Source organism: Varanus komodoensis, unplaced genomic scaffold (genome assembly GCF_004798865.1).
Source record: "Varanus komodoensis strain SLA01 unplaced genomic scaffold, ASM479886v1 scaffold36, whole genome shotgun sequence".
Lineage (NCBI taxonomy): Eukaryota > Metazoa > Chordata > Lepidosauria > Squamata > Varanidae > Varanus > Varanus komodoensis.
Genome location: NW_025335873.1, coordinates 3436041 through 3460525, shown reverse-complemented (window position 1 = coordinate 3460525; position 24485 = coordinate 3436041). Strand labels below are relative to the sequence as shown.

The following is a 24485-nucleotide window of genomic DNA, read 5'->3' as shown; positions in this document are numbered from 1 at the left end:
ATGCATGATGGGGAACTTACCTCAAAGCCCAAAGTTTCAGCCACTAAAGAAGCGTGCTTGCAAGGAAGAAGAGACATGATCTAGGTGTAGATTAGCAACGGCATGGCGTTTTCCTTTCCCTAAATTTTTTTTTAATTAAAAAACAACTTTGGAAGGCCATGATCCATGCCAGAGTCACCTCCGGCCAGTTGCATGCTAAAAATGTCCCAGCTTCTTTTCCGTCTCAGAACCAGGGGAGCAGAATTTTGAAAGGATAACAGGAACAGCAATAATGCAAGCCCTTCTTTGTTGCGGCTCTCGCAAGGCCATTTTTCATTTTTAAAAAGTTGGGAAAAAGAAACATCATGTTTCCTTTAGCCTTCGCTCAATTATCTCACCTTCTCCTAAGGGGTTACACATCAAAATCTCAGCTGGAATAAAACAAGACATCACAGGACTATTTCAAATAAAGAATGTTTAGGTGTACACCTAAGGACACAATCCTATGGTTGTGCAGACAGACAGAGCTGTGATGCACATGGTTACAGGAGTTTTTCTTTCTATGCATGTACAGGATTGTGTGCTAAGAAATTTTATGTGTACAAACCTCTTGTTTGGTGTCTAATGTCTTGACACCTTAGGCTTGCCAAGAGTTCCAGAAGTCTATATGGTTATATATGTAAAACGTAGGACCAGTCAATGACTCTCAGTTTACCTTTACTCCCATTCATTTCAGTGCAACCTACATTCAACTGGAAAAATCCATCTGTGTGCATAGCAGGGAGTGAGAGAGCAGAAACAGCTCTATAGGAAGATTCTGCAAGAGCAGAAATGAATTTGGAGGCAACCGTTTTGTAAAATACCAGGTTGTGATGATTTAGGGAGTTGATCAAGCTTCCTGAAACTTCCAATGCAGTTTAATCTTTTTAGTAAATAATACCCATGGAAAAGGGCCAATTGCTAAGACAGTTCTAACTTGCATTATTGTTGTTGTTTGATGCACTGGCTATCTGGATATAGCTTTAAAACCTAGGCAGAAAGACTTCCTGCTGCATTTTTGGCCTGGAGAAGCCAAGCTGCAAGCAGACGTGTTTAAATATGCAAAGTTCAGTTTTCTGCCAGTACTGTTATTACTAAAGGAATGGCTAGAAATGAATGGCAATTTTAGGATAAGTTTTCACTTTTTCCATTATGAATTCCTTGATTCAAACGGATCAGAACTTGGGCAGATGCCTCTGCTCCAGGCTAAAACACAGCAAAGCAGTATAAAAACTGGTAGGTAAAGAATCAGAAACGAAAAACAGGTCAAACATTGCTTTCTAAAAGAGTGGGAGGTAGGAAAATTCCCAGTTAACAATATTTGAGCCTCTGGGCATTCTTAAAATTCCCGTCACCAGCAGTAAGACTAGGAATTGTGGAAAATGAATAAAAAGATAAATGTTAAGCATTCGGGTGTCCAAATACAGTTTTCTGGATTCCTCAACTTCTTGGGTCCTTGGAAGAATTAACATTTTTGGCATTGGCTATATTGATTGGCCCAAGTCACCCAGCTGGCTCTGTGGACGAGCAGGGACCTGAGCCCAGAGTGCCTGGATCCTGGTCCTGCACCGCTCTGGCTCCCATTGTTAAGAAGGTGGGTGGGTCGAGCCAGCAGATAATTTTCTGATTTGCTGGCTACAGCACTGACATCAGAAGTGGAAGCCACCCTGTTATTGGACGGATCATCCAACAGGACCAGCTTTTACTGGGAGGAGATCCGCATGAAAAGGATCGCTCAGGCCTGTTGCAGCCTCTACTGGGAGGCGAACACTCTCTCTCTCTCGCACCTCAGCATCTGCTCTTGCACCCAGTACCACTCAAGTACGTGATGCGACTAGATGGCTTAGGCACTGTGGTTTTTACATGCAACTCTGGGCGTGTGAGAGAGAGAGTGCTGCTTTCTGTGGTTCCATCCCCTTCTCCTCCCACCCTGCCCTGCAAATTAACTTCTTTTTTTAATGGACAGTTGGTGTGCTGTTCTAGAACTCTTTGCCGTTTGAAAGGCATTTGGAAAATTCTCCGTTTCTGGGCTTTGGGAGCCTGGCCCAAAGCACCATTCTTTCCCCGTTTTTTCCAGGTCTGGGCTGAAGGGAGGGGCTGGTCCACAGCATTCATCCCGACTTGCCAGAAATTATTTTCCTGGGGAACTCCTGTAAAGGAGGAGAAACGTTCTCCCCTCCTCCAGGCCTCTCCACGGTCGATCGTTTCACTCACTGGGGAAAACTCGGACCATGCATTTTGTTACTTCGAAGAGCAGGACCTTTGCCCAGAGTTAACGGTCCATGAAAAAAGGCTGGCCAGTAATGGGGATATTTGCCTTGAGTGCTTCTGCTGGTCTAGCACCCCAGCCTGGAGGCTCCGCAGAGCAGAGCGGAACAGAACAGCAAGGAAGGGCCGTGATTTCAGGCTCGCGCACTGGAGGCCAACTAGAACAATTTGGCACAGATGGACAGGACAGTTCTGCTGGCAAAATTGGCTGGATTAATCAAGACGACATGAAAACAATCTTCCTTACATGAAAACAAACAAACATTTGCTGGAATGTAGCACTCTGATGAATCTGTTTTGGGAAAAGCACCAGCTGCTTGCGGCATAGAGTCGTCCCACTTGTGTGGGGCCCTAATGGATCTTTTCCTGCAGGCCGGTGGCTGCCGATAGGAAAAGTTTCCTCATCCCTGCTCTAAGGCAAGGTTCAGAGTTTCCAAATCTTAAGAAAACTTCCTGTCTTTGGTAATTGGATGGGACCCGTCTTCCCAGGCAATGGCTGGGAGCTCATTTTTTCTGACGGAACATGTGCGGGATTGTGTCCTCCGAGAAGCCAACCTCCCACTCTTGAGAACTTGGATCTGAGTATACTTAAAGATGTGTTTTCCTTTATTCCATTATGGAAAACTCTGCTGGCTCCAAGGGCAAAACTGGAAATGTATAATAAGCTAGGAAAGCACTCACCTACAACTGTAGTACCACGTAATTAGCAAAGTTGCCTAATTTATTCCTACTGTATATGTTGCAGCTTTAACATAGGAGTTTGCAATCCGTAATGTATGAACACATCAGGGCTTGGGATAGGGGAGGAGCAGAGATCACTGCAGTTCTGAAAATTAAACTGTTGATTAGAAATCTTATCTGGAAAGAGTTTTCTCTAAAAGTTCTGAGCAACTACGATGTCCACCCCTGCTTACTAGTTTGGCTGAGGATTGCATTCCATGTGTAAAAGGAGCTGAAAACTACAGGAAGAACCCGTATAGAAATATATTTCCTCTCAGGAATTCATCAAACCACAATCTATGTGGATAATAGCAGAATCAGATGCAGCATCCCTCTGTACACAAACTACCTTCTGACTCCCTCTGTTTCTATGTTTCCATGTAGTACAGAGACATCACTTTTTTAAAAAATAAACATTCAGTACATCTTCACGCACCAGCTTGAACAGTAGCAAAGGTTTCCTTAAACAAGTTCTGTACAAGAGAGAAATGAGTTGCGTTACTTGGAGTCAATTTATGGAAACTAATATAGTTTAAAATGTAGTTAATATGTAATTATAAATGTTCTTTCTTTGAATGACATGAAACAAAACAATTTTCCTAACTACTAGCCAGGTAATATAGTCCTTTCTATTGAAATGTTATTTTCAATTTGTCCTTTGTACCACATCTTAGAAATGAAACCAGTATTACTCCCACTTTCTCTTTCATGCAAACACTACCAAAGGGGCACTATCAAAACACTCTGCCCTCAACATGCTTTGCAGACCACCATTACAAAATGCCGTTAATCTCCAAGACATGGCAAATGGAAACCTTGCCAGAATGTGGTATTTTTTAGCAGTCCGGTAACATGCAGCTGCTAAATTTCTTCCAACAGACCAATAGCTAAGAACATTTTCATTCCTTATCCTCATTCATCAGGCTACCCTGTCAGTCAGTGAAGGTTTTATTTTTTTCCAAATGTTCATAAGGATTTCATCTGAATGAAGGAGGGACCGCCGCCATACCCCCACATACAGACCAATATTGTTCGCAGACCATTTCATTAACGCCACTGCAGAAGAGGCGCAGCTCAAACAATTCTGAGGGCCATTTTGTGTCTTCCATTAGTAGGGCCATAATATTACAGTAGCCATTAAAAAAAAACCTGTCACGTTTAACACAAGCACACCATCTTTTTGAACCGACACATGTATTTGTTATTTGGCATGAATTCCTTTATTTGGCATGAATTCCTCAAAGGTGGAGAAGAATTTCTAGTGATGCTCTCTCTCAGAGCTGTAAGAGGAACAAAAAAATATGCATCTCTTCCAAAGATTAATCAGCTGGTTCCGTGCTATAAATCAGAGCCAAAAGAAGAGCTGATGAGCGAAGGTGCTACGCCTCTTTAGTCCACAATGTTTTTACTGACATCACAAATGTAATAAACGCAGTTTAAATAAACTCTGAAATGGGAGAAAGTAATACACTCTTTGTTTCTTAATTGAGTGCAGCTAGTTGAAAGTGAAAACATTAAAACGTTTTTATTCTATCAGGTTTCTTTCAATTAAGAAACAAAAAGCATTTAAAGGAGGGTGATGGGAGAAGAAAACGGGATTCTCTCACTCCAACCACACATGGGATCAAGTAATTGTTGTGAGTGAGAGAGCCTAGAATCGTCCTTTTATCTGATCTTTTTTCACCTTCTTAGACCAAGGGAAACAGCTAGTGGTAAAAAGAAAGCTCTTATTGGGTGACCTGCTTAATAAGCATGTCCAGGAATTTTGGACAGCGAAAGAGACCAATCCTTTCCTCCGACTAACACCCTGCTGCTCAACCACTGGGATTTGGGAAGTCCAACCTGCCTCAGGACTATGAGCTTATCCAGCTCTCATCATGGCATCTGCTCCACACAGGGGACATCCCTTCTCTGCCCCCAAACCATTTTTTTTAAAAGAGCCTTGTCCTACTGCTGCCTGATTCAAAGCTCAGTGTATATGATTAGGAGTCCCCCAAAACGCTTAAGGGATGCCCAAGAGATGGGGCCTGTGGGGTGTCCAAGAAAGCATTCCCAACATTTGACTGCCACAGTTCCTAAGTCCCTGGTCAAGACTTCTTTAAGGTCTCCCGGCTCAGTTTTCAGGAAACCTGGAAGGTACGGCTGTGCCTTTGAGAATAAGCAGGACAACGTTCACTCTCCACCGAGCTGTAGCCTGAGATGCAACGCCTTGCCTGGCTCACTTGGGCAGAGTCTCCTCGACAAAACAGGAACTCTGGACTCTTCCCCATAAGGGGAATTAATTGTGAGAGCCAGGAACGACAAACAACTGTTAAACAAAAAGCAGTTGTTCGACAGCACCGGAGCCAAGTGTCGTTTGTTAAAAGGCGGCAACAGTTAAAAGGCGGCAACAGCCCCTGCTGCCTTGTTTTCCCTCCCTGGCAGAGTGGAATGAAATGCACTGAGCAACTTGGCTCACACCAAGCAACAAGCCACGGCCGCTCACGAGCCAGAGACGGCTTGTGTTGCGTGAGCGAGGGCCAGTGGGGAGCAGACCTGCTGCTGGGTTCAGACAACCACCCCAGCTTCTAAGCCACCCTGCCCTTTTGTGCTACGTGACCCCAGCCAGCCACCGGGTGCAGTGGCAGAGAAAGGGGCCGAGTTCACCCAATACGGACGCAGACTGTTCTGTCTCGGCTCCCGCTAACCACGTCTCTTCCTGCCATTGCAGTGCTTTGGCACGGAAACAGATAAGGGCGCACACAACAGCCGGGGCAAATGCAAGCAGTGGGATGCCATCAGTCAAGAATCACATCCCCCCAGAGGACCTCAAGGATTCAGGGAAAGGCGTGCGGCCGGCTGGCCGGCCACTGCTGTGGGGCACATGTGTTACCTACGCAGGCCTGGTGTGGCACAGCATAATTTCCTCCACCTTTTATGGTTCTGATAAGTATCTGGAGGGCAATACTTTATGCTGAGAACTCAGTCAGGGCCCCCCTACAACGAACAGCCGCATGCGTTTGGGGATGCACACTAGGTGTGCGTAACAGGTAGACCCTAGATAACGGCACTGGCAATATTCCATGACAATATAGCAAGCTCCCCTCAAGCTAGAAAGATTTACAGTTGTCTTTATGGTATTCTTTTTAATTCTGTTTCTCCCCAGGATAATTTCCTTTCATTACACAAACACACAAACATTCTGTGGGATATCGTGTTGCTTTCTGTTGCTAATAGTGTTCTTTTCTAAGTTGTCCTAAGTTTTTTTTTCAAAAACCAAGCATTAATGGATCTTGGAAGGAGGGCTCTGTCCTCTCCTTTGACATTTCATTCTATGCAAAACACTGACTCACATTTCAAAAACAGAAGAAGAATTGCGCATCAACTTGCATGCTGAAACAGCACCCCAAATTATAACAACATAGCTTTAGTTACAAAAACAAACTCAAATAGAACTGGTTTTAAAGGGAGAACAAGCAGGAGCAGGGCAAAACAAAACAAAACAGCATTATTCAATGAGAGATGGCTATCTACATGCGCTGTGGAAACCGAAACCTCAATTTCAATTTCTAACCACTGAAGAAGAAGATGTAAATGCTACAATATTCGCAGTAGGTTGTTGATTTGCACCTGTTTTGACTTTGACCCCATGCATAAAGTCTGCAAAATAAAAGGGCTTGCTTATTATTCGGAGGAACAGAGCCATCCCACACTAGAGAAGAAAAATACTTTTAAAGTGTCTAGGGATGTATGGCAAATGTATAGGTGGATTATAAAACTGAGGCAGAGTCTCTGAATGCTCCTATGTCTAATTCTTAAAAGAGACTACTCTGGAACCAAGGCTCACAAATACGGCACTGATTTGCAAGCAGGCCATGCAGGACGGCTCGCGGTGCGACTGACTATGGTTGGCAGCTGCCATATTTCTGGCCCACATTTTGTTTGGTTTGTTCTGCTGTCCTGATGCAAAAATGCTTGAAAGTGTGCCTGTTTGGATTCAGAAGAGGAAAAATCACTCTCTGTTGGGCTTGGGAGGACAGACGGAGGTACCAGGGTTTCTGTGGATCATCAGTAATGGAAAACCAGTTACTACTTAGAGCTATAAAACCTACTGAGATTATCAGCCTACTGAAGAAGTTTCAGGGCAAAAAGGTCAGGGTTCAATCTACTTCCTCTTGTGAAAACAGAGTGAAAATGTTTGCACCCCTCTTGCGATATAGCTGACAATTCCCAGGCCAATGTTATTTTTGGCAAGCAGGTCAGCTGTAAAATCCCCTTACAGTATAGGAAGCCAAAGACAACTCTTCGCAGTCTGTGCATTGGCTTCTCTTGAGAGCAGGTCCCACCCACCATGTCCCTCTTCAGCAGAGTTAGGTGAGACCTGAGAAGCCCAGTGCTTTGATTTGAGCATAACAGCATAAATCAAAGCCATGTTCTCTTTGAGAAGCACCTGCCCCACATGGAGAGCTCAGTTCCCTCCCTTTCAGAGAGCTGTTGAAAGCACCCTCAGGGCAGGCTTGTCAGCCAGCCGGTGGGAATGTCGGGCATTTCTAAACCGGCTGGTGCCAATTCCTGGGCCTGCTTACAGGGTCCAGGAACTCCCCTCCAGCCTCCGCCTCCACCTCTTCTGACACATGTTCCTCCTTTTCCAAGGCGAGCTGGTTTCCATGCTCTGCCTGAGTAGCTTCAGCAAGTAATGCTGAAACTGCCCTTCGCCAGCCCTGCCGACCTCCACCTCCACCTGAGCAGACTGTTAAGGTGTGAAAATTGGGCCTGCTCTTTCCAGTTTCTAGGGGAAGGGCTGGGTCGGGAGAAGGGCAAAATATACCTGCAGTGTCTCTCTGATGGCAGGGGTTCTAACCAAAGTTCATTGGCACTATTGCATTCTAATGCCTGTGCAAGAACTTATGATAATCGCAACTTTTCATCTGATCTCTTTAACCCAAATGGCTTATTATTACTATTAATATTTATTTATTTAAAAACTGGGTCTCTCACAATGATGATGATGATGACGAATACAGTCCCCATGCAGACTCACAATCTAAAAGGCCGTGACATGCAGAAAAAAAGAGAACGAGTTGACAGTGGTAGAGGAAAACATTCAGCAGGCACTTGGGGGGGGGGGGGGGGCATGGAATGACTCTGCTTCCCCTCTCGTCTCCAGCTATACATCCTGATGCACAGGCTGCTCCTGATGACACTTGGGAAGGGAAATGTTCGTCGAGGTGAACTCTGGCACCTAATTAGTGCATTAGTTTGTTATTTCGATCAACAAACTCATACATTAGCAACAAAGACCTACCGACTACTATCCAATGCCAAATTTCAACTGCACTACACATTAGGATAAACATGCACTTTCTTGTATAAAGATTCCAAGCTGCAATGTGTGGCCCAGCCTAAAATAGAACACCAGATGGCCTTGACACCAGCTCTGAAGGCACCGATGTTCTATTAATGCCTGCACCTGCTATTCTGAAGGCCTTTCGCATTCAAGCTATATATGCACTACTCAGTCAAAGTGTCCCACAAGCCCTGTTTCAAATGCTACATTACAATCTCATGACATTGTGCAAAGCAGACGTGGGGCGCTATGCTGGAAAAACGCATACCGGGTAATTGAGATGCCTCCGATACTCAAGGGAGGTGTAGCAGTTTTACATCTTTTGGGGGCCTCTTAGAAGAGGAAATGGATTTCAAGCAGGAAATACGAAATGTGTGTCCTGATCAGGCCTGCTAAATTTCATTCCGCTATCTCACTGTTCAGGTAAGATAATGTGCAGTAAATCAACAAGTGAACAGAATACCAAGTAGGCAAACCTCACCCAAAAGCCTCGCTTCACTTGGCCAATTACAGCGGACTATTCTACTCATAAATATCCTGGAGCCCAGACAGGAAGGGTGGCAGAAGATCTCTACAGAGGGAGATCAACAAAAAGCAGGCAGCTAAACTCTCCTGCCTTCCCATCCAAACAGGATCCACAGTACATCTGCCGCTCTTCCTATTTAATCAGAATGAATTTCCTATAGAACATCGTAAGAGAAAAAGTAATAGTAACTGTTGTCCAGGTGAAGTTTGGGAATCAGTAAAGGACAAGGGAACTAAAGTCCATGGAGTTGGGAAGACTCCAGCGTGGCTTTGCGACTGAACTCTGTGTCTACATAAATCACACCCATGGATGCTCGGCCTGGTCGATCCCCCCTGTGTTAGATGGCACAGATCAATTCATTTTCATTCCGGAAAAAGCTGGAGTCGAAATGTATGCCATTTTGTCAATGATGGATCTGTTGTGTCTGCTTTCAACTAGGTCCTTGGAGAGACTGCCTACAAGCCTTAGAAGATGGCCATGATACCAGCTCCATATACCTTGTGAAACCTGAAAATACAAACCGATTACTGCAGGTCTGGTGTGATCAACGCCATGATCCTGGTGGCTGGACAGTAATTCAGAGACGACTGGATGGGTCTGTCAACTTTTTCAGGAACTGGGAGACGTATAAGGTGAGGACAGATATGAGAGTTTCATTCAAAGAAACATCCTTGCCAGTCACATCTTCCAAGCAAGGATTTGCTATAAACATTTAGGGCACATGGTGATGTCCCTGAAGGGAGCGTGATACAATCATCTTAGAAGAAATCAGGATAAGGAAGTTAAAACAGGACTAGACAGCTTGCAGCTGTCCTAAGGTGTTGATCCGAGTTTCTATCAGCCCTGAGGGTTAACAGGAGTCCAAGGCCAAAACAGTTGAAGGCCAAAGCTAAATAGTCACTGTCACCAGAGGTAGCAAAGCACAGTCCCTCTCCCTGCTGGGAATGAAAGGGGCAGTTGTTCCAAGGTCAGACAGATCTGGCCGCATCAGATGAGGAGGGTCTTGGGAACCGGCATCCTCCGACACGGATGTGGGAGAAGCAGAGGGGCTTGTCTCAAGGCCACCCCGCAGGTGTTCAGCAGGATTCTGAGAAGAGCCAGGTTCTACAGCTGCGCAGGAGAAGAACTCCTGCAGCCAGCTGAGCCTGGTACAACTCTTGAGCCCAGGATGAGGCAGCGGGACAAACAGGCCGGCCAGCCAGCGGGGCGGTGGACAGAGAAGAGGCTTGCCTGCCTCCAGAAGGCCCTCCAGGAGGGAAGTAGCCCGGGGTGCTCAAAAAGAGGTTTCTTGGAAGTAGTTGCTAGACTGGGTTCAATGAACCACTCTGTGCCTGCTCAGAGACTCTGTCTGTGGAGGCAGTGCTTACCGGATGCCCCGTAGAGAAGAAAGAGTTTTTGCAAAGAAAAGGCCTGTAGCTCTGTACGTGTGGAGGGGGGAACCTAGCTCCTGACACTCCCCCACAGACCTCTTAAACATTTAGCTAGGGTTGGCCTTTGCCAGCAATCTCCCAGGTGTCCAAAAGTTAGAATGTTGGGAGGCTTGGTATGCCTGGGACCTCAAACCAACACTTAGATGGGGAAGAGCTATTTAGGATTTGGACAAATAAGTAAACATGCAGGTTGAAGTCCAGGCTATGTTTAAGTGCAGAAAGGAAGAAAGAACAGATGATTGTCGAAATTGGAAAAGGATAATGGAATTAGAAAGAAGCTGAAGGAGACTGCTAGTATAACAGGAAGGCCAGAAGGAGCTAAGCAAACGCTTTTCCAGAGACTGAGTGCTTGTGCGCTGCCTGATTTTTATGCAAGAGGAGAGAGAGGAGGTCCCAACTTCTCTATAGTTTTCTCTCTGCTGAAGCGTGCAGGTGATCAACACATTCTGGGGAAGCTTCTCCTTTGTTCCTGGCAAAGGTTTTATAGAAAAAGCGCAAGGATAAATGCCTGAGGGCTGGAAGAGACTGTTTCAAACAAGACAAGGTGCAATTCGAAGTGTACTCTAGTAAATCGTGTGGTTTCCTCCCACCGCACTACAGTAGGGCAAAAACTAACACCGGATGTACGAGTCAGAAGCTCGGAGCGCCACGTGTGGGACCAGTGCCGTGGCACCATCCTTCTCAGACCGCATCCTCCCCTCTGAATGGGTGAAACGAACTACTGCAATGGCCTCAAACAAGTCGCTCCAAAACACATACACTGCCAGAACAACATGGGGAGAACACAGAGAGAAGACATTCCCACGCTAAAAAAAGTAAAATGTGAACTGAGCTTAAATCTTTGTGGACGAAAAACAAATCAAGTGCTTTTTAAACTGCTTTTTAAACTGTCCACATGAGACACAATGGCCCATAAATTCAAACCCATCCACAAGAAGTCAGGCGCTTAATAATTTTCTCAGCTTCCTTTGGAAAATAACACTTTTTCTAACAAACAGCTAAGAGTCAGGAAGTGGACGAAGCCAATGATGAACTTACAATTATATTTTCAGAAATCACTGTGTGACTCAGGTTGTATCAAATGAAATTACGGAACGCTAAGTGAAAGCCAAACATCTTTGCCACAGCTTAAGAAACTGCATGAGTGTTACATAAAATTGCTCTTGAGTGCTAACGTACTTTTCTTTTCCTCTCTCTTTACAGCAAGGGTTCGGTAACATTGATGGAGAGTACTGGCTGGGCTTAGAAAATATTTACTGGCTGACCAATCAAGGCAACTACAAACTGCTGATAACCATGGAAGATTGGTCGGGCCGGAAAGTGTTTGCTGAATATGCTAGTTTCCGAATAGAGGCAGAATCCGAGTACTACAAGTTGCGACTGGGCCGATACAACGGCAATGCCGGAGACTCCTTTACGTGGCACAACGGGAAGCAATTCACTACCCTGGACAGAGACCATGATGTGTACACAGGTATAAAAAGTAGCAATGAATTCTAGGAGGGAGCATTGTCAAAGTGCAGCTACAGAAAGCAGGGTTCTCAGGCAACTTCAACAATACTTGCCTGGAGTTCCCCTCTCACAAACACCACATCTGACTTGCTTCCATCTTTCTAAAAGCAGCAAATCAGGTGGGAAAGAGCTAGGAAAAACTGGCAACAAACAGAAACCAGTCATTAAAGAAAGATATGAGAAAAGTAGTCAAGCAGGAGTAGCCTGGAGACCCACTGCCCAAGCTGCCCTTAGGCATCTGATGCCCAAACTGTGAATTTTCCAGAAGCCTTGCTAAGTTCCAAAAGCCAATCAGAATGTGACTGGCCAAAGTCCAGCTGATGGGGTGGTTAGTCCACCCCGGCCTTCAGCAATCAAGGTGAGAGTCACTAGAAAACTCCTGAATTGTAGTAATTCCTTTCAAGGATTTTTCAGAGGTAACAAGCATATATGAGGTCCGGCTGTCAGGGATTCCCGATGGGGAGGGCATGAGGCGAGTGCCCAGCACCCCAGATCCAGTTTCCAACAATTATCCCTTGTCATGCTGCTGTTCCCTTAAGAGTCTATAAAGCTACGATCTTTTGTCTCCTGCGAAGGCTATTAGAAACTGCCCAGCTGTATATTCAGGAAAGTCTGGCACAGAAGCTACACCCTCCAACTGAGGTCGGGTGCTTCTGCCCTGCTCACTTTGCTAACCAGCGATGCCTCTGGAGCACCTTCTCCTGCAGAGACTCCTTCCTGGTGTCAGGGATGATGTCCCTGATGGATAAGCAGGCACTTCTGTCCAGGTGGAGTCCTCCAGCGGATGAGGATTAGCAGTATCCTCCACCTCCACCATTCCCTGTTGATCAGGCTGTGGGAGGTCGGGCAGAACTGAATTGTATGGATACCCACAGCTGGATTGGACTCTACCACTTCCTCCAAGGAGCCTGCGTCCGAGGCAGAAGCCTAGCCCGGCCTGGGCTATACTTGAAGCAGTCAGGGGCAGAGAAATCCAGTCAGGCAGGGCATTTGTATTAAGGAATAGTTAAGTACCAGCTATTATTTGCCGTTTCCCAAACCTGCCTCTTTCAAGCTCTCTGACAGTTCCAGGGCACTTGGGAATGGGGGGGGGGGGTTTGAAGGGAGGCAGAGGGACCAAGAAGCTTGACAGTCAGGACCCCGAGGGTGTAGAATGGGCTTCCACGAGAGGTGGTTGAGGCCCCATCGGTGCGGGTGTTCAAGGATAGGCTGGGCGTCCACATGGAGGGCATGTCGTGAGCGGAGCCGGCTGGTGCTGGAGGTCAGACTAGATGGCCCGGGAGGCCCCTTCTGACTCGTTCTGCTTCTCTGTTTCTATGGGAAAGCAGCACTGCTTCAGTCAGGGAGTATTATACACTATGTGATGCCCTTGTTTTTATTGCAGGTAACTGTGCTCATTATCAGAAGGGAGGCTGGTGGTACAATGCATGTGCGCACTCGAATCTCAACGGAGTTTGGTACCGAGGGGGACACTACCGAAGTCGCTACCAAGATGGCGTCTACTGGGCTGAATTCCGGGGGGGCTCTTATTCACTGAAGAAAGTTGTCATGATGATCAGACCCAATCCCAATACATTCCACTGAAATGTGCTTCTCATCAGACAGAAGAGAAAGACTCCGACAGCTGTGTGTGCTATCCAGAACACATCTTTTCAGCAGTGAAGAATGTAATATGTTGTACATTGACTGTTATTCATCCATGGACTTGTATATTGTATTTTTCAAGAATGGTTCCAGAACCAAAATGAGAAGAAGCATTTCAAAACACAGCTTAGTACCAAACTAATTTGTTCTCAAAAAACAAAATGAAACAAACGAACAGACAAACGAAACCATTTGTCAGATAAAATAGACTGTAGATAAACTGAGTTGCTAAGAATACTGCCACATCAAGTGATTATTTTTGTATATTATATATATTCTTAAGTACTGAACATATTCGAAACTGTACAGCAAGACTTTTTTTATAATAAATTCATTTGACACAGGAAATTATATCCTTTCAAAATATGTAACTAATGGAGGTACCTTAAACTGTTAAGAGTGACTGTTCTTAATTTAATCTTTGTTCACAGTCGAGAAGGCTTAGAGTCTACACAGTGCTAGCACCAACAGAGCCTCCTGTTTCCCAGAGCAAAAGGCATTATTATAGCTTGACAATAAATCTTTTCATATAGGACACAACGAGTCCAGGATGGTCTCTCCTCTGCAACTTGGAACAGACCAGGCATTTTCTAGAAAATGAACAAAAGCAGGTATTTTTATAATAATAATTAAAAAGCCGTTTCAGTAGGTTTCAGCTGAATTCCCGCATAGTTTAGAAGCAATCTAAATTTTACTTCTTCACTACATACAGGTTTCAAGCTATTTTTGTACCTGAACAGTTCTTACCTGCTCTGTAGGCATTGACACAACAAAGAGAGCTATCCAACTTTGCAGGCAAATGATGGATACAGATATAGAAACTATTTAAATACCCTTAGCCACTATATTATAACCGTTGGGAAAGACTATTTGAAACCCAGAATTATTTTTGCCATATTTCATGATTATTGCCAAATATACACATTAAAATCGTGCAAATATATTTAAAATCAAGTCCACTGTAGAAACTTGAAATCCTAAATTCTAGTACTCTGCTGAGGTAAGCTTCCAGAATAGTTTATTTGAGCACATGTTTCATTATCAGAACCGTGAAAACCATACATTTCAAAACTTTTATTACCTCGTTATTTCTCTCCTAACGTATGATGTGCATCAAAAGTTTTGGAATCTGATGTAGCATGTCTTGTATATAAATGAAAGTAGGAATTTTAATATATTATTGGATTATCCTTGTAATGATGCAAATATGTAATAAAAGCAAGATATTGTATTATATCCCTATATTATCATCATTTGTATATAAAGCACCTTAAAGCCAGGTTGAATAAAAGTAGCTTTGGGAAAAGTCTGAATAGAACAGTGTGGGAGCTAAGTGGCAATGGACCCCAACACCGGGAACTTCAGTAGGGTGGTCCCTCCTAGGAAGGGAGGTTCAAAAGTTGTGGATACAGATCCTGGTTCAAACTCAGTGGGACCAGCATCCGTGGCTGAAATGCCTAGACCTCTAGAGCCAGAAGTAAACCAGGCCATTTCAAAATCTGTGAGAATCTGATATGATCTGATATGGAAGTGTGGCAAGGATCAAATGCCATTGGTGCAAGGTTAAGAGGGTGGACCAGCTGAGAAGCATCAGAAACAACGAGCGATTAGGTCTGAAACAGGAGGGCCCACCTCGAAGGCATGAAGACCGTGGAAGTCAAAGCAGAACTATAAAGGATTAAAGTTAATCTACAACATTTACACCAGGAAAGGATGCAAGACCAGGTGCTTTGCTAGAATACAGCAGTGTCCAATAGCCTACAAGCTTTTTGCAACCACAAGATCCCAAAGGGCTGCAGCAACAGTAACGGACGGAATTCCTTTTCTTTCTCACAGGCAAATAGAGAAATATATGCTTACAAAGAACAGATTGTAAAATCATAGAATAGTAGAGTTGGAAAGGGCCAGAAACCCATTAACTCCCTGCTCAGCACAGGACAGCAAGTTAAACCATCTCTCAGATGGCAGTCCAGTTGCATCTTGAATGCCTCTGCTGTGGGAGAGCCCATGACCTCCCTTGGTCACTGGATCCGTTGTCATACTGCTCTAAAAATGTGTTCCTGCTATCCAGCCTGAATCCAGCTTCCTGTAACTTGAGCCTGTTATTCTGTGTCCTGCACTCTGGGCTGACTGAGGAGTGATCCTGACCTTCCTCTTTGTGACAGCCTTTCGAGCAGAATGCTATCATATCTCCCCTCAGTCTTCCCTTTTTGAGGCTAAACCTGGCCAGTTCTCTCCATGTCTCCTCAAAGGGCTCCGCTTCCAGGCCTTCTTGCCTTCCTCTGAACTCTTTCCAGCTTGCCTGCATCTTTCTTAAGCAGCAGTGCCCAGAACTGGCCGCAGGACTCCAGGTAAGGCCTAACCAGTGCTGAGTACAGGGGAACTCGTACTTCATGGGATTGGGAAGCAAGACTTCTTTTACAGATATACTCGATTGGGCTACGAGCTAAGCGCATCCTCCTGTAGATGCCAATGCACAAGCTGTTTACACAAGGTCTTGGGTAGAACCCCTGCAAAATGCCTGCCATAAGCGGAGAGTATAACTGCAGGAAGACAAAAACTTACTTTATGGTCAATCAAAAGACCCCTGTTGGAAGAGAGTTTTAAAATGCAATCTGTTCATGGCAATAAATGCAATATATATTTGCTTTCTAAAATGTACAGAAAAGCCAATTTTCCAATCTGACTCTAGCACTCCTGAAATCCGTACTGGCTCGCAAAGGTCAGGCGCAGAAGCCTACTGCCTTCCACAGCAACTGCAAAAGGACAACACACAAGGTGTTACAAGGTGCCGCCGCTGCAGCAGCAAGACACTAACAAAACATCCATTTAAAATGACTGCCATATTTTTCCAGAGGTGTAGCTCTTTCCCCAATACCTAGATGCTAGATTAATGTGCTGTACTAATAGGCATAACATCAGAGCGACTGATACATTTTGCTATCTTGAACAAAGAGGCCACGTACCCTTTTCCTCTCAGGTGCATCCAGTTGTATATAATAACCTAGAAATCGCCCATGAGAGCTAGCAAGAAAAAATTCCAATCTAACACATAAACTCACTGGCAATATATAATTGAGGTGGATGGGCAAAGGAGTGGAAATTTATGGGGGCTGGAAAGGGCTCTGGAATCTTTAAAACATTCGCAAAAGCTGCTGCTTCCTCAACCCACAGAAACGGCTACATTTAACTAAAAATGAACCTCATAATCTTGCATATGAATTTAGTGCTTCCCCTCTCCTTCTTTCATCTTCCAGCCATAAAAATTATAGACAGAGGTCCCTATAAATATGCACAATGCTTTTGATGTTAATACCATGTCATTAATTCCAGTCCTGTTTCTTTTCCATCGCTCGCCACCCCAAATGCAGCAACTACCCAGTTGCCGCGCAATCTTTTGGCAATCTTTTGTAAGTTGTGCACTTTCAAACACTGGATCAGATTGGCTGCCACCAGCTGAGGGAAAGTCAGTGTGAAAAGCCAGCCGCATACAAATCACAGGTTTCAGAAATTTTAGAATAACTGCAGAATATGCTTAGTTCTTTCACACTACAAATTCACTGGTCTTGGGTTTGTATCAGTGAATTGATTCTGCTTGACTAAACAAATAAAACTAGGCACCATATGCTTCGCTGATGCTATAGCAATTAATCCCAAGAAGATGAGTGTTTGGGCAGAATCTGAATCTGGGGTACTTTTTAAATCAGAAACTGCAAAGTAATGATAATCAGTAAAGGAAGAAGATGCCACAGTAGAAACACTGAAACAGAGCGAGTCAGAAGGGGCCTCCCGGGCCATCTAGTCTGACCTCCAGCTGCAGCCGGCTCCACTCACGACATGCCCACCATGTGCATGTCCAGCCTATCCTTGAACACCCGCACCGATGGGGCCTCAATCACCTCCCATGAAAGCCCACTCCATACCCTAGAGTCCTAACTGTCAGGAAGTGCTTCCTGGCATCCAAATGGAACCTTGGCTCCCTGAGCTTGGCTCCGATGGATCGTGTCCTGCCTTCCTCTGAAGGGGAGAACAGGTCTCTACCCATCTCCATGTGACACCCCCTCACATAAGCTTTGCTGATGCTATAGCAATTAATCCCAAGAAGATAAGTGTTTGAGCAAAATCTGAATCTGGGGTACTTTTTAAATCAGAAACTGCAAAGTAATGCTAATCAGTAAAGGAAGAAGATGCCACAGTAGGAAAAGTCACAGAAGCCAAGTGTCGTGAGCAAAATGCTATGCTGGTGCTTAAGCAACCACTGAAACAAACTGGGGAGCAGAATTACAGAGAGGCAGTAGAGAGGAGTAGGTAAGTGCAGCGGAAGGCAGTTCTGGGAAGAAGCTGTTGGCTGGCCTTCTTCTGAGTCACATGAAATATTCTCTTATTTATACAACGGTTCTTGCCTGTTATCCTCCCTTTCCTCTTAAATTCTTCCTCGCTATTAGCATTACTGCGTAAAAGGTGCAATCCTATACACATTTGGACAGAAAAAAATCCTTTAACTGCCAGCAGCCCCCAGCCTTCATGAGAACATTTTCCCTGCCTATAAATGCATAGGATTGTCCCCCCTCTCCAAGATAATCTTAATGTTTGTTTCAAGGTCAAGATATATACTAGAGATCATGGGTCATGATGATATATCTATGTATATAAAAATCTTTAGCCCCTCTATTTCTTGCCAAAACCTCAAAGTACAGTATGCAAATGAATTAGATCATTTTATCTTACAATAAGATAAAAATCTACTTAAAGCAGAATTAAAAAGTAGAAAAGAAACACCAGAAACAATAGAAAACTAAAATGGAAGCATTGAAAAGTCAAAAAATGCCTGGACAAATAAAAGCCTTCATCTGGCAATAAAAGGACATTAAACTAAACATCAGGCAAGCCACTAGAGAGAAGGCATTCCAAAATCAATGGAACATAACCAAAAACCCCCATCTCCAGTCATCACTTTTGTCATCTCCCATACATTTCAATGTACTGCACCAGCTGAAAGAAATCGGTAAAGTCAGCATAATCGGAAGACAAGCCAAAAATCTGGATACCTCGAAAGCCACACTGAGATATACGCTGGAGATAAATCTTACGCCCTTCGTTTAAGAAGCTGACTCCATTTTTCCGTGACGGCTAATGCAGAGGTGCAATAGCGGGCGTGGCGAAGCTGTACACCCAAATACATTGCATCTGGTCTGGGTTCACTGAAATAACCACGTATGGCTCAAGCAGGGTTCCCCACCATGGCAGGGTAGCAGTGACTTTGGAAAGGTTTGCACAGCTCCTGCATAACCACAGGGCGAGAGGACCTCTGCATTAGGAGAACAGACCTGCTCTGCGGCGCTTCTTCCACACTCCCCGCAGCTCAGAACGTGGCGACCCTTCCTGCGCCGTGGCAGGGGGGCTGTGGCTCCCAGTTGAGAAATGGCAACCAACTGAACCGCGCTGGTTGAACATGCAGCTTGGATCCGATCAGCCTGAGATCGCTTGTTCTTCAGAAACAGCAAAAACATCTAGTTCACGAGTGGTTTTGGCAGGTAAGAACGGGACAAACTCTCTCACTTACCTAAGTATGGAATGCAGGGGACCATCTTGAGGCATCTGATGTAATCCCGCATCCTCTTATAGTTGTCTTCCTTGGACATTAAGTAGTCTAGCTTCTCAAAGGTGGTTTTGTCTTTGCGATTCAAAAGCTAGAGAGGAAGAAGGTCAAGTGAAACTATTAACATTTTCAAAAAGGCCTGTTAATACAATACAGTAAAGCATTCTGGGTAGGTCTTAGGTTAAATACTGTTCTGTTTAGACTGGAATAAAAGGGATTATAGCAAACATTTTGAGGAATACTGAAAGAATGCTCTCTCTTCCCTTAACGCTTTCAAAGAACAACATTCAGTCAGCACTATTCTGCCTTAATCAGATTTTGTGTGTTTTACATGTGTCCTACATGTGTCCTACAATGATTTCCTCAGCCGGCCAAGTTCTTTGATGCGAACCAGCACAACTTATGTTTGCTTACACCTTTCCACCACAGCCTGCCTAATCTCAGGCAAATCCTGATCCACACATACATATTCACCCTGGTGCCCAGTGCATTTCTGCCCACCCGAGTCCTGATCTGCTCATGCAAGGTTAAACTCCTTGCCCCCTTCAGCTGGCAGCAGGCTCTTGGTATACCATCTTTTCAGCTGCAGATACCGGGAACTGACCCAGGCAACAGTGAGCTACGCTCCCCTTCTCACACGTGACCCGGCCACCCCATTTTCCCGACGCAGAGACCCAATGGCCCCAGATTCCAGCTTCTTTTTAGCTTAATCTCATTTCAGATGGACAGCTCTACAAGATGACCTGTCGCCCTTAAGGATCTATCAATTGCTAAACCATCAACTGATTCACACGGCCAGAGTCGTCCCTTCAAGCCAACCTGGTAAGTATATTCCACCACAGCAGAGAAAGACAGCTAAGCTGGGAAGCACGTTTGAAATGCGTCATCAGTACTCTGGCGGAAAGGCTGGCAGAAACAAGTGTGCACATACCCCTCCAGGCACATACACACACATGTACCACAGATGCACAATAGCCAGGGAAAACATGCACACCAAAATAAGCAAGCATCAACAGCTAACATACACACTACACCAATTATTACTAGGTGAACTGTGCATTCATGTACAACATGGGTGCCATTAAACTGTGCTGCAAATCGCAGGTACAGGGGAAAGCATTAATACACGCTACCTCCCATTCTAAGCTCCTGATCCAAATTAAGTCCTACCTTTGAGTAAAAATGGAAAAGAATGAAAATGAAAACGTGTGGGGGAAATGTCTGAGCAAAAGGAAAATACTAGCTGCATCTTTCAGGTAACATGCAACCTGATCCTCAGGGAATTTGGGGGTGAGTGGATGGAATGAAGAGGTAAGAGAAGCAGAAGAATCAGTGCCCTGGACTACCTTTCTGAAAGCAGAAATGCACAAATGAGCTAGATGAGCAGAGGAGTGGTTGGTAAGTGCTACTGAGATGCCAGGGATAATGAGTGAGGCTAGCAAAGTTGCCGCTGAGAACCGGACTACCTCTGGTACAGAGGGAAACAATGTAGAGCAAGGAGGATCAGAGTTCATCAACCCAGTAGCATGCCATTGAGACAATCAGGAGGACCAATTAAGTAATGCCCAGCATTCCTGCCATCTGGCCCACAAGCAACACAAACCTCCCTGAGGGTGAAGCCAGGTCCTTTTGGGGAAGGGAGGAGGGAGTTCAGCTTGAAATCAGCTCTTGACATGTGCAAGAGTGAGCTCCACCAATCAGAGAGATCACTACTTTGAGAGATGCTACCTGCTAATAATTTCATTATTATTTACTCTGTATTGCAAAGCCTAGCTCAATGAAGGACTTGATTTTTGAAGCTTTTGGCCTTAAGGTACTGGGAAAGGAAAATGGGGAAGTCATGCTCAAGACATAGTCCCTCTCTCAGTTTTGAATCTCCTATCCTTGCGGAGTTTCAGCCAATATGGGTTAGCCTTAGCTCTGTTTTTTTTATCCACAGGAGGTACACAGGCAGCATGTCTCCTCTCTCTATACATGCACACATACACCCCTTACACAATTTTTCATGTGAAACAGCAGCTCTGTTCCTGGAGCTGATAATAAGCACCCCAGGGCTGGCACCCTGCCTGTCAGGAGCAAGAGAATGGCGTGCGTGCACAAGCAGCTCCCACAGGACACCGGCCAAGTCACAGGTCCTGGTTCAGATTTGGAACATGAAGAATGTCTCAAGAGAGACTGAGGTGGCTGGGTTAGCTCAAGGTCCTGGGATGCAGGAGGAGGAGGAGGAGGGGAAGATTACTTCAAGGCTGGCTACTTTGCTGCACTGAACCATCCCTGGGCACACGGCCACTGGGAGGAGCTGCTGGGGATGCGGAGCTCCCAGAAGTGGCCCAGCCCCTCCTCTCTGGGCTCAACCTCATGGCAAGGTGCTAGCGGAGACAAGAAGCCCAGCAAGCAGAGAGGAAGCGCGCTCGCTTTCAGAGAGTCCCTCCCGAAGGGTCGGGGCCTAGGCATGTTCATATGGAAAATTTTGGAAAGCCCTCACTAGACTGGGTTCAACAAAGCACTTTATGCATGCTCAGAGACCCCTCTGGGTGATTTGCATTTAGAGGCCATAAAGAGAGTTTGGCAAGGGAAAGGGTCAGGGCTTTGTCTGCTTGAAGGAGGAACCTTGGCTCGCAGCAGCACCTGAGAAATGGCAAAGGAAGGGCACCGGGGGGGGGGGGGGATTCTATGCACGGAGTTAACGATATGCTACTCTTGCCGTGTCTGGTGTGATGCACATCAAGTTTCCCTGGCTTCGCTTCACTCATTCCCCTTGTCAGAGTGTTTTGTACAGTTTTGGAAATTAAGAAATGTAGATTCCTTGAGAGCAGCTGCAAGTGACTAAGCCTATCACACACACGGCCAATCTAAGCCTTTGAAATGTTGTTTTCGGTCTTGAACTTGGTTACACACATACTAAAGGTATGTGAAAAATTCCATGTGCTCCTAGTTAAGCAATGACACACAGATAAATGGACTGCAGGATAATGAGTTTGGATTTAACTGAGCTGGAACGAAAAGACCGTCTGCTTGGGGTCGACTATGTCTTCCAAGCACCCACTGGCAACACGTCGTATTTTGCTGCAGTGAAGCTGCAAGTCGCTGGAGAACTTGCTTGGCATTGTACCCGTTATCAGAATCACAATATTTCACCAAGCGCACAAGAAGTCGCTCTTGCTACTGATGTGCTCTCAAGGAGTCTCCAGCTTATGGTGATCCGATGCCCTGCTCAGCTGCTGTCAACTCGGGGCTGTGGCTTCCCTTCGTGGGATCAGTCCATCTCGTGCGAGGGCTTTCCCTTCTTCTTCTGCCTCCAACTCTCCCTAGCGTTCTTGTCTTCTCCAGTGAGCCTGAGCTTCTCGCCAGCTGCCAAAGTGCAACAGCCTCAATTCATCACGTCCGCCTCCAAGGCCGGTTCTGGCTTGGTTTGATGGAAGACCCACACGTTCCTCTTTCTACTGGCCTGGTTTCAGCTCCATGTTTTGAATGCATCTTCTTCCTTGCTGTCAACTTTCTTCATTGTTCAGCTCTCCCACTACTTAGCGCTCAGAAATACAACAGCGTGGATGATCTAGGTTTTAGTCTCCAGTGAAATGTCCTTACACTTATTTTTCCTACTTCTTCATTACTACCCTTTCAAGTCTCTAAATTAATTGTTTTCTAATTTGTTGCTGTGCTCTCCCTTTGAATTGATGGTTGAACTAAGGTATAAAAAAATCTTTGATCATTCCGATGTCTTCACTGTTGCCATTCAAGTTGTGCAATTCTTTTGTAATAATGATTTTTGTTTTCTTACTATTGGCCTGCACTACTGCTTTAGCGCTTTTTTCTTTTACTCTCCTTCAGAGTTGTTTCAGTTCCTGCCGCTTTTTGACAGTAGCATGGTAACATCTGCATATCTGAAATTATTGATGAGTCTTCTACCAATTTTCACTCCTTCCTTTGATCGTAATCCCACTTTCTTTATGTTGTCGTTGTCGTCATCGTCATCATCATCATCTAAATAAAGCTTGAACAGGCAGGAGATAAAAACACCCTTATCTGAAGCTCTGCCCACAAGAAACCATCACATTGCTCAAAATTACGTCCTAACAGTCGCTTCTTGTCCGTGATCCAGGTTATAAGCACATCTTTCCCAGTTCTTTCAAGACCATCCATAGTTTCTCGTGACCCACACACAGACCGAGTCTTTGCTGTAGTTTATAAAACAGACTGAAATTCCAAATTTCTTTGGTGCACTTTTGTAGCTGATGTGTATTTCAAGTGCCTCTTCCCTTTCAGAATCCAAGTTGGAATAGTTGTGTTGGTGCTAGCTACCCTGGAAACTTTGTTCCTTTCAGGGGCTTTCACTCCACTTTCTAATATTGCAGTTCCTCTTCAACGGAATCTATCACGTTTGACGTGAACTAAGCTTTTTCCGATATACAAACAGCAGGCACTCAGAATACGGCAAGTCACCCCTGTGTTCTACGCCGAACAAAACGTTTTGCCACAAAATGTGAAATAACACATCCTCAGCGCTTCAAGATTACAGGATACTCAATTTTCCAGCAAACAGGAACAGGGCATCAAAAGGATGGGGCTCGCATCTCAAACCTGCCCTCCAGAACAACTCGAATGAGAGCGTTAGATGAAGCGGGCAATTGCATAAGCAGACCTTGCACAGGATGAACAGAGGAAATATCGCAGCTTTCTCACCTTACACTGAGGACAAAATGACACCAGAGACTTAAATCAGTTTACCAGTCATCCTCTCTACCCTGTAAGTCTGGGAATCGTAGTTCCACAAGGCAAAGACCATAGGGATTGCGAACCAAGAATTTTCAGTACAAGACAAATAATTTCTTGGAAAAAAGCTGTAATGGTAAAAAACAAGCAAACACGCCCCCCATCCCCCCAAAGCATCAGTCTATATCTGGAGCGTATGCCAAACCAGAACGATAAGCCCTTTCCTACAGCCTTCCTCTGGCACCTACGCAATGCAACTGATGAGTTAAGCATGCCGACACAGCTGGACTCTAACCTGGGTGGTTTCAGGAGGAGTGATGTGCTTACACAACGGGGAAAAGCACATCTGGAACCGGCTGCCAAAAGCCTTGTGAAGGAGGGAGGCAGCCTCACTGTGTAGGTGACGATGGAACATACGATGCTATAAATATGACATCGCACTCAGGTGGTAGCTGCAGACTGCTGACACCTTAAAGGCTAACCAGTTTATTGCGGAATACATTTTCATGCACTAGAACAACATTCTGGCCGTGACCAAGTTTAAAAAAAATAATAATAATAATTTAAGAACTGTAACTTTTAGAAAGAAAAGAGAAAAAAGAAAAATAAGAATACACATGAAGGTTACAAAGAAACACCAAGGGTTCTTGAACAAATGTTACCAAGAATATCAAATATTTAAGGGAAATTGCTGTAAGTCAACAATTAGTATCCTTTCTATGCAATCTG

The 24485-nt window shown here is 44.9% G+C and overlaps 2 protein-coding genes across 7 annotated transcripts in view; one reads left to right on the top strand and one right to left on the bottom strand.

The window, feature by feature from the left end:
- ANGPTL2 (angiopoietin like 2) overlaps positions 1-14663 on the top strand; it is a 31108-nt gene extending 16445 nt beyond the window's left edge. The window contains exons 3-5 of the mRNA XM_044439839.1: positions 9297-9490; positions 11492-11762; positions 13185-14663. Coding sequence (XP_044295774.1) covers positions 9297-9490; positions 11492-11762; positions 13185-13384 — 665 coding nt within the window. The 3' untranslated portion in view covers positions 13385-14663. The remainder of the gene's footprint in view (positions 1-9296; positions 9491-11491; positions 11763-13184) is intronic.
- The window catches only part of RALGPS1 (Ral GEF with PH domain and SH3 binding motif 1), a 168654-nt gene that overhangs the window by 105219 nt on the left and 38950 nt on the right, over positions 1-24485 (bottom strand). For all 6 annotated transcript variants that reach the window (XR_006415633.1, XM_044439835.1, XM_044439834.1 and 3 more), the window contains one exon: positions 19008-19134. Coding sequence is in view for 5 of the 6 variants with exons in the window: in XM_044439835.1 (XP_044295770.1) it covers positions 19008-19134 (127 nt within the window). In the remaining variant the exon portion in view is untranslated. The remainder of the gene's footprint in view (positions 1-19007; positions 19135-24485) is intronic.